This window comes from Ascaphus truei, chromosome 9, assembly GCF_040206685.1.
Source record: "Ascaphus truei isolate aAscTru1 chromosome 9, aAscTru1.hap1, whole genome shotgun sequence".
NCBI classification, from domain to species: Eukaryota; Metazoa; Chordata; class Amphibia; order Anura; family Ascaphidae; genus Ascaphus; species Ascaphus truei.
In genome coordinates this window covers 61,411,789-61,426,788 of record NC_134491.1, presented here as the reverse complement: position 1 = coordinate 61,426,788, position 15,000 = coordinate 61,411,789, and the positions used below count along the sequence as shown (strand labels likewise).

The following is a 15,000-nucleotide window of genomic DNA, read 5'->3' as shown; positions in this document are numbered from 1 at the left end:
CAGAGGGGAGATATGAGAGAGGAGGCAGAGGGGAGATATGAGAGAGAGGAGGCAGAGGGGAGATATGAGAGAGAGGAGGCAGAGGGGAGATATGAGAGAGAGGAGGCAGAGGGGAGATATGAGAGAGAGGAGGCAGAGGGGAGATATGAGAGAGAGAGGAGGCAGAGGTGAGATATGAGAGAGAGAGAGGAGGCAGAGGGGAGATATGAGAGAGAGAGGAGGCAGAGGGGAGATATGAGAGAGAGGAGGCAGAGGGGAGATATGAGAGAGAGAGGAGGCAGAGGGGAGATATGAGAGAGAGGAGGCAGAGGGGAGATATGAGAGAGAGAGGAGGCAGAGGGGAGATATGAGAGAGGAGGCAGAGGGGAGATATGAGAGAGAGGAGGCAGAGGGGAGATATGAGAGAGAGGAGGCAGAGGGGAGATATGAGAGAGAGGATGCAGAGGGGAGATATGAGAGAGAGAGAGGAGGCAGAGGGGAGATATGAGAGAGAGAGGAGGCAGAGGGGAGATATGAGAGAGGAGGCAGAGGGGAGATATGAGAGAGGAGGCAGAGGGGAGATATGAGAGAGAGGAGGCAGAGGGGAGATATGAGAGAGAGGAGGCAGAGGGGAGATATGAGAGAGAGGAGGCAGAGGGGAGATATGAGAGAGAGAGGAGGCAGCGGGGAGATATGAGAGAGGAGGCAGAGGGGAGATATGAGAGAGAGAGGAGGCAGAGGGGAGATATGAGAGAGAGGAGGCAGAGGGGAGATATGAGAGAGGAGGCAGAGGGGAGATATGAGAGAGAGGAGGCAGAGGGGAGATATGAGAGAGGAGGCAGAGGGGAGATATGAGAGAGAGGAGGCAGAGGGGAGATATGAGAGAGAGGAGGCAGAGGAGAGATATGAGAGAGAGGAGGCAGAGGGGAGATATGAGAGAGAGGAGGCAGAGGGGAGATATGAGAGAGGAGGCAGAGGGGAGATATGAGAGAGAGGAGGCAGAGGGGAGATATGAGAGAGAGGAGGCAGAGGGGAGATATGAGAGAGAGGAGGCAGAGGGGAGATATGAGAGAGAGAGGAGGCAGAGGGGAGATATGAGAGAGAGGAGGCAGAGGGGAGATATGAGAGGAGGCAAAGGGGAGATATGAGAGAGAGAGGAGGCAGAGGTGAGATATGAGAGAGAGGAGGCAGAGGGGAGATATGAGAGAGAGAGGAGGCAGAGGGGAGATATGAGAGAGAGAGGGGGCAGAGGGGAGATATGAGAGAGAGGAGGCAGAGGGGAGATATGAGAGAGGAGGCAGAGGGGAGATATGAGAGAGGAGGCAGAGGGGAGATATGAGAGAGAGGAGGCAGAGGGGAGATATGAGAGAGAGGAGGCAGAGGAGAGATATGAGAGAGAGGAGGCAGAGGGGAGATATGAGAGAGAGGAGGCAGAGGAGAGATATGAGAGAGAGGAGGCAGAGGGGAGATATGAGAGAGAGAGAAGAGGCAGAGGGGAGATATGAGAGAGAGAGGAGGCAGAGGGGAGATATGAGAGAGAGAGAGAGAGGAGGCAGAGGGGAGATATGAGAGAGAGAGAGGAGGCAGAGGGGAGATATGAGAGAGAGGAGGCAGAGGGGAGATATGAGAGAGGAGGCAGAGGGGAGATATGAGAGAGGAGGCAGAGGGGAGATATGAGAGAGAGGAGGCAGAGGGGAGATATGAGAGAGAGGAGGCAGAGGGGAGATATGAGAGATAGGAGGCAGAGGGGAGATATGAGAGAGAGAGGAGGCAGAGGGGAGATATGAGAGAGAGGAGGCAGAGGGGAGATATGAGAGAGAGAGGAGGCAGAGGGGAGATATGAGAGAGGAGGCAGAGGAGAGATATGAGAGAGAGAGGAGGCAGAGGGGAGATATGAGAAAGAGGAGGCAGAGGGGAGATATGAGAGAGAGGAGGCAGAGGGGAGATATGAGAGAGAGGAGGCAGAGGGGAGATATGAGAGAGGAGGCAGAGGGGAGATATGAGAGAGAGGAGGCAGAGGGGAGATATGAGAGGAGGCAGAGGGGAGATATGAGAGGAGGCAGAGGAGAGATATGAGAGAGAGGAGGCAGAGGGGAGATATGAGAGAGAGGAGGCAGAGGGGAGATATGAGAGAGGAGGCAGAGGGGAGATATGAGAGAGAGGAGGCAGAGGGGAGATATGAGAGAGAGGAGGCAGAGGGGAGATATGAGAGAGAGGAGGCAGAGGGGAGATATGAGAGAGAGAGGAGGCAGAGGGGAGATATGAGAGAGAGGAGGCAGAGGGGAGATATGAGAGGAGGCAAAGGGGAGATATGAGAGAGAGAGGAGGCAGAGGTGAGATATGAGAGAGAGGAGGCAGAGGGGAGATATGAGAGAGAGAGGAGGCAGAGGGGAGATATGAGAGAGAGAGGAGGCAGAGGGGAGATATGAGAGAGAGGAGGCAGAGGGGAGATATGAGAGAGGAGGCAGAGGGGAGATATGAGAGAGGAGGCAGAGGGGAGATATGAGAGAGAGGAGGCAGAGGGGAGATATGAGAGAGAGGAGGCAGAGGAGAGATATGAGAGAGGAGGCAGAGGGGAGATATGAGAGAGAGGAGGCAGAGGAGAGATATGAGAGAGAGGAGGCAGAGGGGAGATATGAGAGAGAGAGAGAAGAGGCAGAGGGGAGATATGAGAGAGAGAGGAGGCAGAGGGGAGATATGAGAGAGAGAGAGAGAGGAGGCAGAGGGGAGATATGAGAGAGAGAGGAGGCAGAGGGGAGATATGAGAGAGAGGAGGCAGAGGGGAGATATGAGAGAGGAGGCAGAGGGGAGATATGAGAGAGGAGGCAGAGGGGAGATATGAGAGAGAGGAGGCAGAGGGGAGATATGAGAGAGAGGAGGCAGAGGGGAGATATGAGAGAGAGGAGGCAGAGGGGAGATATGAGAGAGAGAGGAGGCAGAGGTGAGATATGAGAGAGAGAGAGGAGGCAGAGGGGAGATATGAGAGAGAGAGGAGGCAGAGGGGAGATATGAGAGAGAGGAGGCAGAGGGGAGATATGAGAGAGAGAGGAGGCAGAGGGGAGATATGAGAGAGAGGAGGCAGAGGGGAGATATGAGAGAGAGAGGAGGCAGAGGGGAGATATGAGAGAGGAGGCAGAGGAGAGATATGAGAGAGAGAGGAGGCAGAGGGGAGATATGAGAAAGAGATGAGGCAGAGGGGAGATATGAGAGAGAGGAGGCAGAGGGGAGATATGAGAGAGAGGAGGCAGAGGGGAGATATGAGAGAGAGGAGGCAGAGGGGAGATATGAGAGAGAGAGGAGGCAGAGGGGAGATATGAGAGGAGGCAGAGGGGAGATATGAGAGGAGGCAGAGGGGAGATATGAGAGAGAGGAGGCAGAGGGGAGATATGAGAGAGAGGAGGCAGAGGGGAGATATGAGAGAGGAGGCAGAGGGGAGATATGAGAGAGAGGAGGCAGAGGGGAGATATGAGAGAGAGGAGGCAGAGGGGAGATATGAGAGAGAGGAGGCAGAGGGGAGATATGAGAGAGAGGAGGCAGAGGGGAGATATGAGAGAGAGGAGGCAGAGGGGAGATATGAGAGAGAGAGGAGGCAGAGGGGAGATATGAGAGAGAGAGGAGGCAGAGGGGAGATATGAGAGAGAGAGGAGGCAGAGGGGAGATATGAGAGAGAGAGGAGGCAGAGGGGAGATATGAGAGAGAGGAGGCAAAGGGGAGATTTGAGAGAGAGGAGGCAGAGGGGAGATATGAGAGAGAGGAGGCAGAGGAGAGATATGAGAGAGAGAGGAGGCAGAGGAGAGATATGAGAGAGAGGAGGCAGAGGGGAGATATGAGAAAGAGGGGGAGATATGAGAGGGAGGAGGCAGAGGGGAGATATGAGAGAGAGGAGGCAGAGGGGAGATATGAGAGTGAGGAGGCAGAGGGGAGATATGAGAAAGAGGGGGGAGATATGAGAGAGAAAGAACATACAGTAGAGGGGGATGTAGGGAGAAGGATATGAGAGAGAAAGGAGAGGGGGTACGAGAGAGAAAGGAGGGAGAAGGTGATAGAAACGAGAAAAAAGAAACTTTCAGCATGAAAATGAGAGCTTAGGGGCGGACTTGGATAACCACAGTGGAGTTGTAGAGTATTCATTGTGTGGGTGCAAATGGACAGTAGGAGACGTGTAAAAATAAGACCCCAATTTCGAGTTTTCCAAAAATAAGTGTAAAAGACAGTTTGTGTGTGGGCCGTTACCATAATGACGTGAAAGGCGGAGTAGAGGCTTGTCTTCAATTCCTAATTGATTTAAATGAGCTCAACATGGGTGTACACACATCAAATAGCCTCTGTCTTGTCCTACTGTCCAATTTAGTGTTGAATTAATGCCTGTTTTTAATTTAAGACCCCTTCCTAATTACGCGCCTATAGAGACCCGACGCTAATCAGACTACCCTATAGGAACCTATTTGCAACATACATTTTCTGGAGCCACGGCTGCAGTTGCTACTCTATTAATGCACAGACGCTACCTGGCAATGCTTAATATTCTTGCGATTACACCAAAACCCCAGAAAAGAAGAGAGAATGTATAGGGCTACAGTTAATGTATTTGACATGTCTGATGATGAGGTAATATAGAGGTACCTAACACCTCACATCATCATGGGAATTGTGAAGTTTATTCAGGCTGATCTGGAGCCTAAAATATGTATTAGAACAGTCAAGCCTCCAATGGCCAAATTCCCGGCTTTACCGCAGCTCTGTGCTGCAGGGGCATTTCGGGGGACAGTAGCTGTTTCTGTTGGCACTTCCCATACTGATTTTTCAAACATTTGAAAGCAGGTGTTGAGGGCATTGCCCTCTAGAATGAAAAGATTCATCAAATTCCCTCAGGATCAACAGGCTATTACTGACACCAAACACGATCTGTACCTGTTAGCTCACTTTCCATATGTTCTGGGAGCTGTGGGCGGCACCCACAGAGCATTTGCACCTCCACCACAGGATGAAGCCACGTACAGAATCAGGAACCTATATCATTCCCTAAATGTCCAGCTCATTTGTGATGCTTCACTTACTGTATCACCCAAGTGGCTGCTCCAATCACGCGTGTATGCAACAGACGTCAAAACTATGCATAGCCAATGGTGCTGCTCTAAAACCTCATTATCATATTGTACGACTCCGTAGCACCGAACTCTAAATTGGCTTCTATTGTAATTGCAGAAATAGCGATGGCACAGAAATAACATGTCAACGCCGCCGCTAATTCTGCGATTACATCTGCACTCTAAATGAGGCCCTTAGAGTCTTTTGTCGAAACGCGATTAAAAAACGGAAACATCTGACGCTTCAGGTCCACCATGCCTTTAACTATTTAGCAGGCGCTGGTTCTGCCTGCCCTGTGTTCAGCTCAGTACAGAGACAGCGCAATAGATAAAACACATGATTATGATTCAGCCGCTCTCTCCGTTCTACTCTGTAGCGTTTAGTTTATTGCTCGGTGAGCAGGTGTGTGATTCTCCCAATCTGTCAGAGTTCATTAAATGCAGCCCCATACACGCTGCTCCTCGTCAAAGTGGCTGTAAGGTCACCCCCTGGATTCTTTTATCTTTCTATAAGGTTGGAGGCCAGAGGCACCATGAATACTCAGAACCTGATGTGAATGTCACCCCCGGAGGGGAAGAGGCAATGTGTCCCCAGAGGGATAAAGGAGGACTAGGGGAGAGGGAGAGTGGGAAAAAGCGGGAGAAGGAGGGGGGGGGAGGAGAAAAAGAAAGCGAGGGAGGATAGAGTGGGAGAAGTTAGGGGGGGGGAGGCAGAAGAAAAGGGTGAGAAAGGTAGAAGAAGAGGGGGAGAGGGAGAGAGAGAGACAGATGGCAAGAGAGGGTGATATGGGGATAGTCGGTGAATAAGAGAGAGACATTTTTAACCCATCCTCTTCCAGGGTTGAGATCTAAAATGATCTATAATTGTTACTGTCCCTATTGCAGGAGGTCACTTAACGAGATTGTGTGCGTGTCGGCTCCGTCCGCCCACGGCCTAGGTCTGGTCCATGTGTCGGTCAGTGTGGACAGAGCCCACATCGAGAGCAGTCTGGAGTTCGAGTACATCGATGACCCAAAGGTCCTGAGAATCGAACCCGAGTGGAGCATCGCCAGGTAGGACAGGGGGGCAGAGTCTGCACCAATATTGGGTAACACTGGAGCTCCCAAATTCCATAACATTTTAAACCACAATCCAGTGGCTTTAAGCCCGTCTTCTGTGAAAATCTTACAGGGAAACAATCTGCTCCGACAGATTTGTCACTTTTCCATGTTATTTGAAATGTTAATATCAACGTCATGTTATTGTGCATGATTTAGGGGACTATCTGTGAAGGCAATTTTGAAGCAAAGAAAGTAGTGAGTGTTGATGCATTGCCCACTTGCATTAAATTGAAGAAGCCATTTCTTACGTCTGGTGCAGCCCAAAATTTACGCCCCCCAAACTTGGCAGATGTTTTGACGCCGATTGAGGCGAGGAAAACAGAGACTTTAATACATCTCACTGTAAACTGCGCCATGTAACTCCCTAACTCCTCTTGCTGACACTCACCAAATCACAAGTTACGGGCGGCCTGTGAAGCAGAAAGGGGGTGAGCCCGGTAGAGGAAGCAGCACGGCCAACCGTTCCCGGAAGTTAGGCCCCTGCTGTCGGCTGAATCAAACTTCCAAGATCGGCCTGGGCCCCAGCTGCCGGGCGAGATGTCCTGGCCCTCTCCCCATCAGCGACTCTGACTGTGTTCCGTTCTCAGGCGATTTTGCATAGACTTTCTGGCACTTTAATGAACAGGAGTCTAACAATATGTGGTGGCATGTATTGAGGAGGAAGAGTGAATAACCCTCAGCAGCTTGCAGTCTTGACACAGGGGAACTGTAATTACAGAATGACCTTCACAATGCAAGGAACGACCTTTTGAAGGTACACCACGACATTTGAGCAGACCCTTGTTTCCTATACACGATAAACCTTAACCAAACACTACGTCACAACACATAAAACCCTGTTTCACTTTACAGCTGGGGTGGCCAGCTCCAGTCCTCTATGGCCATCAACAGGTCAGGTTTTTCAGGATATCCCTGCTTCAGCACAGGTCGCAGACTGAGCCACCTGAGCTGAAGCAGGGACAGGATTGAGTCACCTGTGCTTAAGCAGGGACTGATTGAGCCACCTGTGCTGAAGCAGGGATATCCCTAATACCTGGCCTGTTGGTGGCTTGAGGACTGGAGTTGGTCACCCCTGCTCTAAAGTAACCTGCACAGATAGGGGGGCAATCTCTCCTAGGACAAAGGTAATTAAAGACAGTAGCATGTTTAATAGGGTAATTGTGGATGGTTGATACCTTTTTTTAATAGTCACATTGAACAAGTATAAGTATTTTTAAATAATTTGCTGCATTTTTTTCACATGTCCATGGTCACCACAAGCTTTGCAGGGACTTTCACCAATCCTTATCTAATCTCTTTTTGGGATCAGACTGTTTGTCAGTCCTCAGAGCTACAGATAAAGTGTTATTCCACTGTTTGAGTAGCAATTAGGAAGCTATCGTGAGTCAAACAGGTAAATGCTAGTAGCTGACCTGCTTGAATTCAGTGTTCCCGGAGAAAAGCTGAATATATTCATTTTTAGCGTAAGGGCGTAAAGGGCTCTTTCCAGAGAAGCCAATTACCAAGTCTAGAGGTTGATAGATGTAATACAAATGCGGGGGAGAGGGAAATACTTGTTTACAGAGAGTAGTAGCTACGGGGAACCTACTTCCAGAGTAAGTCCATGCTGACTGTCAATGCTTATGATAGGTACAAGGGAGCCCTACATTTATGCAATCATGGTATAAAAATCATAGGAGGTGAAAGGATTTTACAATAGGAGGAAAATACCTCATTTTTTAACAGCCCCCGTGCTTTGAGGCGGGCAAAAAAAACCGCGGAAGGATTATAATCGTTTCCAGTGCGTGAGTAAAATGGACAGACCACTGAGGCTGAAAGGTCCTGATCTGCCATTGACTTGTATGTATCCGCGTGGATAAATCACGGTAATAGGGCTGTAAAGTGGGCACGTAAATATCAGCAAATTCATCTTCCAAAGTCAAAATTCTATTGATTGTGAGGTTTCGTGCCATTGATCCCAAGCTGCGATACTATTGACTCTCAGCTGTAATGCTATAATTGCGTTGGTAATTCTATCGACGCGTTGATTTCTGCATCCCACGCGCAGGCGGAACCCTCGGAAATCATGGCAGAATCTTTGCTCTTGCCGGATTCCGTGCCATTCTGCAGCGTAGCAATTGCAGGCAGATAAGAAAGATTACGTCTCTGCTCTCGTCCCCTTTGAAACCTTAAAACCTTTGTAGATCTTTGTAGGCGTGGAGGCTCAGTGGGAAATGTGGCTGTCTTTGAAGTAGGTGAACCGAGACGCCCAGTGCCGTGTTCCGGAGACTTTTATCTCCCCGTGTCTCGTGCACCGACGTTTGATTGCAGGTTCCAGGGATCACGTCTTGCCCCTGAAAATATTCACGCACACCACATGCCTTATATGAATAAAAAATCAGGCGCCGTTGGCTGATTAACAGTTCTTGACAATGTATCGCAGACCGCTCTGGTAGGAAAGGGGTCACCCCAATGTCATTCACCCTGGGCACAACAAAATAAGTACACTTAGTTCCTCTGTCATTGGGGGACACAGGAGCTTACAATCATGTGAGGACCTCCATGGAACACACCGTGTGTAGCACATGCCATGTATTGCGTGCAAAGATCAATACAACACTTGTTTATTTGGATTTTATTTTTGATACTCATATATATACATATAAAATAGAAATAATGATTCCTTGTAACCCACTGATCATTTATCAAATCAGTCATGGATCTATAAGCTGTTGTAACTAGCTGAAGGTTCCGAGCTTTATTCCGATGGGAGGCGGGCTCCTCAGCTCTCACGTGCGGCAGAAATAGGTAACCCTTCTCGGGGGCCAGGGTGCCACCGCCCCGCCGGCACTCTGGTCACGTGATCGCTTCCGTCACTGATGACAGAACGAAAGGGGAGGAGTCAGCCTCCCGGTCCCCATCAGTTCAGATGGCGTCCTGTGAGAAGCGAACTGCCCTAGCAGAACGAGCAGGTTTTTTTGGACGTGACCACTACGTCATGGGTAGAGATGGGCGGAACAGTCCAAATCCGTTCGCCGGAATTTCCCGGATAGTTTAGGCCAAATCCATAGATACAGTCCCTGCTAAATAGGTACAGTTGGTGGGTGCACAGTTGCGTAATATGTGTCAATTGGGTTTTCGGACCCATTTTGCAAACACAAGCTGCTGTGGCTTCTCATGAACTTTGCTGCCAGAGTGAGAGTGCAGCATAGCACTGAGCAGCCAATGCTCTGCAGGAGATATCAGGGATTCTCAGCCTCACTAACAGGACACTGTCTTTTCGTTCCACAGCGGTCACACGTCCCTGACAGTCACCGGGACCAACCTGGACGTCATTCAGGAGCCAAGAATCCGAGTCAAGTACAACGGCAGAGAGTCTGTGAATGTACGTCAGCCGCAAGCAGAGACCTCTGTCTCTATGTGTGACGTGTGACTGTGTAAAGCATTGATAGGAAACTAAACGTGACACGCCCCGGTGGTGCCCATGTGTATGACACTACCCAGAATCCTTAGCAGATATCTCTCCCCCCAAAAAACTGAAATTAAGTTATAACAGACTGTTAGTTTACTTGCGCTGATCATTTTCCTGCTCCTCATTTTTACCACTTGACTTATTTTATTGTTTCAATGGCATTAGGTTACCATGCAAATTCCTGTCTTATAGTGTGTGGATGGTCGCAGCTATTTTTATTTCCCGGGGAGACAAATGATCAACATGCCACATCTCCAGAATGCAAATACATGAAGCGGCATTAGTAAATTAGCAAAAGGGGCTTCCAAAGTTCTTACAAAAAAGGGAGATTTGTTGAGTAGACGGGATTGTCGCTTTAACCGCTGCATGACGTGACAATGGTTTGAACAAGGCAGGTTTGGGGACCTGTGGAGGACATGTAGACACACTCATGAGTGTTGTATCTTTGCTCCATCAACCCAATTGAATTTGTAAGGAGCAGATGATTAGATGCATGGCAGGACCATTCCATGACCATTCAGGGCTGCAGAGCAGAGAGGGGAAGATACCTTTCCATGTGTCACAGCTTTGTTCATCTTTCCCTTGACACACAGAATCATTAGTCTTGTATCCTGTGTTCTCCCCAGATCTGTAAGGTAGTGAATGCTACGAGCCTGAATTGCTGGGCTCCGTCTCTCACCGCCGAATATCGACCCGGGTTGGATGCGGTGGAGCGGCCGGACGAGTTCGGCTTCATCTTTAACAACGTGCAGTCCCTGCTGCTCTTCAACAACACCAGGTTCATCTACTACCCAAACCCGACCTTTGAGCTTCTAAGCAGCACGGGGGTCCTGGAACAGAAGCCGGGATCTCCTATCATACTGAAGGTGAGCAAGCCCTCAGGCGCAAAGTATGTGGGATGATACAGGGAACAATGTTGTGTGATGGGGACATCAGTTGCAGAGTTATAGGGAGCGGGTGTATGGGGCAATGGGAGGAGTTATAGCGAGCGGGTATATGCGGCAATGGGAGGAGTTATGGAGTGAGTGCATGGGGCAATAGGAGGAATTATAGGGACAGGTTATATGGAGTAATCGGAGGAGGTATAGGGAGCGGTTATATAGAGTATCAGGAGGAGTTACAAAGAGCAATAGGAGGAGTTACATGTATAGGGAGCAGTTAAATTAAGCAGTAAGAGGAGCTATAGGAAGGGTTTATACAGAGTAATAGGAGGAGGTGGGGTGAAGTTAGTTGACATATATATTATAATAAAATGTACCTGTATCGACACCTCTTTCGGTTATTATTCTGTTATCTTCTGTGCAGATGAGTTCGATAAACAGGTTTTGTTATATGACACAGATACTGGAAGTAGTTGAGTGCTGCTTGCAGTGTGACATTTACAGATCTAGCCATTTTAACGTGATGTTACCTTCTTTCTGCAGGGGAGGAATCTGTGCCCTCCCGCAGCGGGCGGAGCCAAGCTGAATTACACGGTCCTGATCGGGGAGACGCCGTGCGCTGTCACCGTGTCTGAGACGCAGCTTCTCTGCGAATCCCCGAACTTCACGGGGCAGCACAAAGTAACAGTGAGTTGGAGCTTATTCTGCTTGTAGAGAAATAATATATATATATATATATACTGTATATACTGTATACAAATATTACTTGTGACACATTCACATGTCTTAGAAAGGTCTGCAACCCTGCTTTTTGCCATTATCACCTAGCATACAGTGCTTCCACTGCAGCAAGGGATTCTGGGAAATTACATGCAAATGAGCACACTGCCACCTTTTTTGTGTGTGTGTGTGTGTGTGTGTGTGTGTGTGTGTGTGTGTGTGTGTGTGTGTGTGTGTGTGTGTGTGTGTGTGTGTGTGTGTGTGTATATATATATATATAGTTCCTCTTTTAAAATGTCTCTCTCCTCTCTGTCTCTATTTCTCTATTTCCCTATCTCTCTTTCTCTCTTTTTTTCTCCCCCTGTATACCACCCTCTTTTTCCCTCTCTCCTTCTCTCCCTGCCTCCCTCTCTCCTTCTATCTCTCTCTCCTTTCCCTCTCCTTCTCTCCCCATCCCTCTCACCCCTCCCCCTTCCTCTCTCCTTCTTTCCCTCCCCCTTTCTCCCTCCCTGTCTCTTTCTTCTTCTTCTCCTTTTCTCCGTCTTTCTCTCCCTACTTCTCTCTCCTCCTGCAGGTGCATGTGGGGGGCATGGTGTTCTCCCCGGGCTCTGTCAACGTGCTTTCCGACAGCCTCCTGACGCTCCCGGCCATCGTCAGCATCGCGGCGGGCGGAAGCCTCCTGCTCATCATCGTCATCATCGTGCTGATCGCTTACAAGCGCAAGTCCAGAGAGAACGACCTCACCCTGAAGAGGCTGCAAATGCAGATGGACAACCTGGAGTCACGGGTGGCCCTGGAGTGCAAAGAGGGTGAGCGCTTCCTGCATCAGTTTGGGGTACTGTAAGAAAGCAGTGGTACTCCTATGTAAATAAAAAGCAGTGGTACCTTGGGTTTAAAAAAAAATGTCATAGGTTCTCCTTACCCCAACATGATCACACTTTACCCACGATTTCTCCTGCCTGCTTCGCAGACACAGGCGAGGGGTCAGAGGTTTGGCTTTATTCTAATGCAGAGAGCGATTTGCTGTGTCGCGGTTTAATGCATTATTGATTTTGTTCCTACGGACGGATCACTGTATTAAATTTGTCTCCTTTTGTTTTTGCACATGTTCTGCTGAGCTGAACAACAGCCGAGCGTGTAAGAGGGTTTGTTCTGTTTTGTTTCAACAGCCGGTCCCTGGTCAGGGACAGTTATGGGATTTTCCTGGACACCGGGGCCAGTTAGGGCGGATAAAGAGCTGCCATCTGCCGTCTGGGCCTTTAACTAGTAGCCAAGGCGCGTCGTGTTAACCCTTTCTGCAATGTGTGGCAGGCCCCTCTGGCAGCGTAGGGGGTTAAACAAAGTGGGCACTCTGGAATAGGACCATGTTAAAGATGGAATCTGTGTTATTTTGCACACACACAAAAAAAACATTTTGAAAACACTCTAATAATGTTTTGAGAAATGTTTTATTTCCATTGGGGTCTCTGAATGGGGCGGGGGGGGGTGACGGGGGGGGATAGTTATCAACGTCTAGCCCACCTGCCCCTGTTAGAGCCAATGAAGATATATAGGAAGCAGAGACAACTTTGCCTGTGTGATCACACAAAAGGGAGCAGTGACATCACACAAAAGGGAGCAGTGACATCACACAAAAGGGAGCAGCCGTCAATGACATCATTTGCACCTGATATGTAAACTATGTAACCTATTAGTTCAATGTGGTCCTCAGTGGGACCGCATCTTTAGTAAGTATTGATTCCATGGTTACATGCCAGCCGTCCAAACTCACCTGTTTTCATGTTTGCTGTGCCCTCCCCACCAGCTTTTGCAGAGCTGCAGACTGATATCAATGAGCTGACCAGTGATTTGGATCGATCCGGGATCCCTTACCTGGACTATCGGACCTATGCCATGAGGGTTCTGTTCCCAGGGATAGAGGATCATCCGGTGCTGCGGGAGCTGGAGGTCAGTACAGAGGGGAGCACACTGCTATCTTCCATAAGGAGCAGGGACATGTATATATATCTAATATACTGTAAATAGCAGGGGGGTGTATATAAATGTCTATGGGCATGTGTATGTATATCTTATATAGGTAGCAAGGGTGTGTGTGTGTATGTATTTGTATGGTCATGGTTTGTGTGTGTGTATATATTGTATAGGTAGCATGGGGATCTCTTATATACAGTAGGTAGCGTGTGTTTGTTTAGACATGTGTGTACTTATGTATGGGCGTGCGTGTGTATCTTATATAGGTTGTGTGTGTTTATATGAAATCAGAAACAGATAGACGATACTGTTCTGTGGCTAACGAAATGCTTTTATTTGTGCGAGCTTTCGAGATACACTGATCTCTTCTTCCGGCGATGTTACAATTGATTCAGCCAAAAAACTTTCTTGAAACAAAGCATCTGTGGGTGAACCCTCCCCCCCCCCCCGGCCCGCCCCCCCTCCCTGGCCCGCCCCCCCCTCCCCCCTGTGCAGTATGCGATGTATGACCTTAGGTGTTAAATGGTCCCTGAATGTTTGTGATATAAGAGAATGTGTGTGTGTATGTGTAGGTATTTGTGTGCGTGTGTATGTATGTCTGTGAGTGTACGTGAGCAAAGTCTTAAATAATACAGCACCCACAGTGTGTACAGCGCTTTACAAAAGGTGTGTGTGGAGGGGGGGTGTATAACAATGGTGTGGGTAGGTGTAGAAATGTAAGAGGGTGTTTCATTTCTGTCCATGTGTGTGGCTACATGTACAGTAGTCCCTATTGGTATATAGTAGCCACTTAAACTGGTGGTGGATGTGAGTCTCCGGTAGGTTGTTCCAGTTTTGGGGTGCATGGTAAGAGAAGAAGGAGCGGCCAGCTTCTTTGTTGAGCCTTGGTACCATGAACAGTCTTTTGGAGTCTGATCTCAGGTGATAAGTGCTGCGTGTGGTAGGGGTGAGGAGCTTGTTCAGATAGATGGGTACCTTGCCCAGAAAGTATTTGAAGGCAAGACAGGAAAGGTGAACTTTGCGCCTAGACTCGAGTGATGGCCAATCTAGTTCTTTGAGCATTTCGCAGTGATGTGTGTTGTAGTTGCATTGGAGAACAAAACAGCAAATTGAATTGTAGAGGGTGTCAAGTTTGCTACGGTGGGTTTGGGGTGCCGAGCCGTATACAATGTCTCAATAGTCGATAATTGGCATTAGCATCTGCTGTGCGATACGCTTTTTGGCCAGCAGACTTAGGGAGGATTTGTTCCTGTAAAGTACCCCTAGTTTGGCATAGGTTTTGGATGTCAGGTTATCAATCTGCATCCCGAATGTTAAGTGGGAGTCAAATCATTTGCCCAGGCTTTTCTAGTGACAGGTGTTAGGGTGGTGTTAGCGTTGGTTCTGATCTGAAGCTCAGTCTTTGGAAGCTTTAAAAATCTAGTCTTGGTCCCAAATACCATTGTTAAAGTCTTGTCAGTGTTTAATAACAGTTTGTTTTGGGAAATCCAGTTTTCGAGTCTCAAAAAGTCAAACTGAAGTATGTGTTCAAGGTCGGAGAGGCTATGGCTGTGTGCATATAGGACTGTGTCATCTACATACATGTGTATTAGTGTGTGTAGATACAATGTGGTCCCTATTGGTATATAGGGATAGAATTACATAGGCTTAAGTTTGCTGCATGGTTTGCAGCTTTGAGCACAGCCAGGGTTAAGGTGCATACCCAGAAAACCACCCACAGACAGCTGTTTCGACCTTGATGGGTCTCATCAGTGTGGGGTTGATTTTAACTGGATATGCATAAGAGTCTTTGGGATAGGCTGACCATGCA

At 48.7% G+C, this 15,000-nt stretch overlaps 1 protein-coding gene across 2 annotated transcripts in view; it reads left to right on the top strand.

The window, feature by feature from the left end:
- Positions 1-15,000, top strand: part of PLXNA2 (plexin A2) — a 258,767-nt gene that overhangs the window by 189,548 nt on the left and 54,219 nt on the right. For both annotated transcript variants that reach the window (XM_075615228.1, XM_075615229.1), the window contains 6 exons: positions 5,952-6,119; positions 9,438-9,531; positions 10,245-10,484; positions 11,043-11,186; positions 11,794-12,028; positions 13,024-13,166. In XM_075615228.1, the coding sequence (XP_075471343.1) occupies positions 5,952-6,119; positions 9,438-9,531; positions 10,245-10,484; positions 11,043-11,186; positions 11,794-12,028; positions 13,024-13,166 (1,024 nt within the window). The remainder of the gene's footprint in view (positions 1-5,951; positions 6,120-9,437; positions 9,532-10,244; positions 10,485-11,042; positions 11,187-11,793; positions 12,029-13,023; positions 13,167-15,000) is intronic.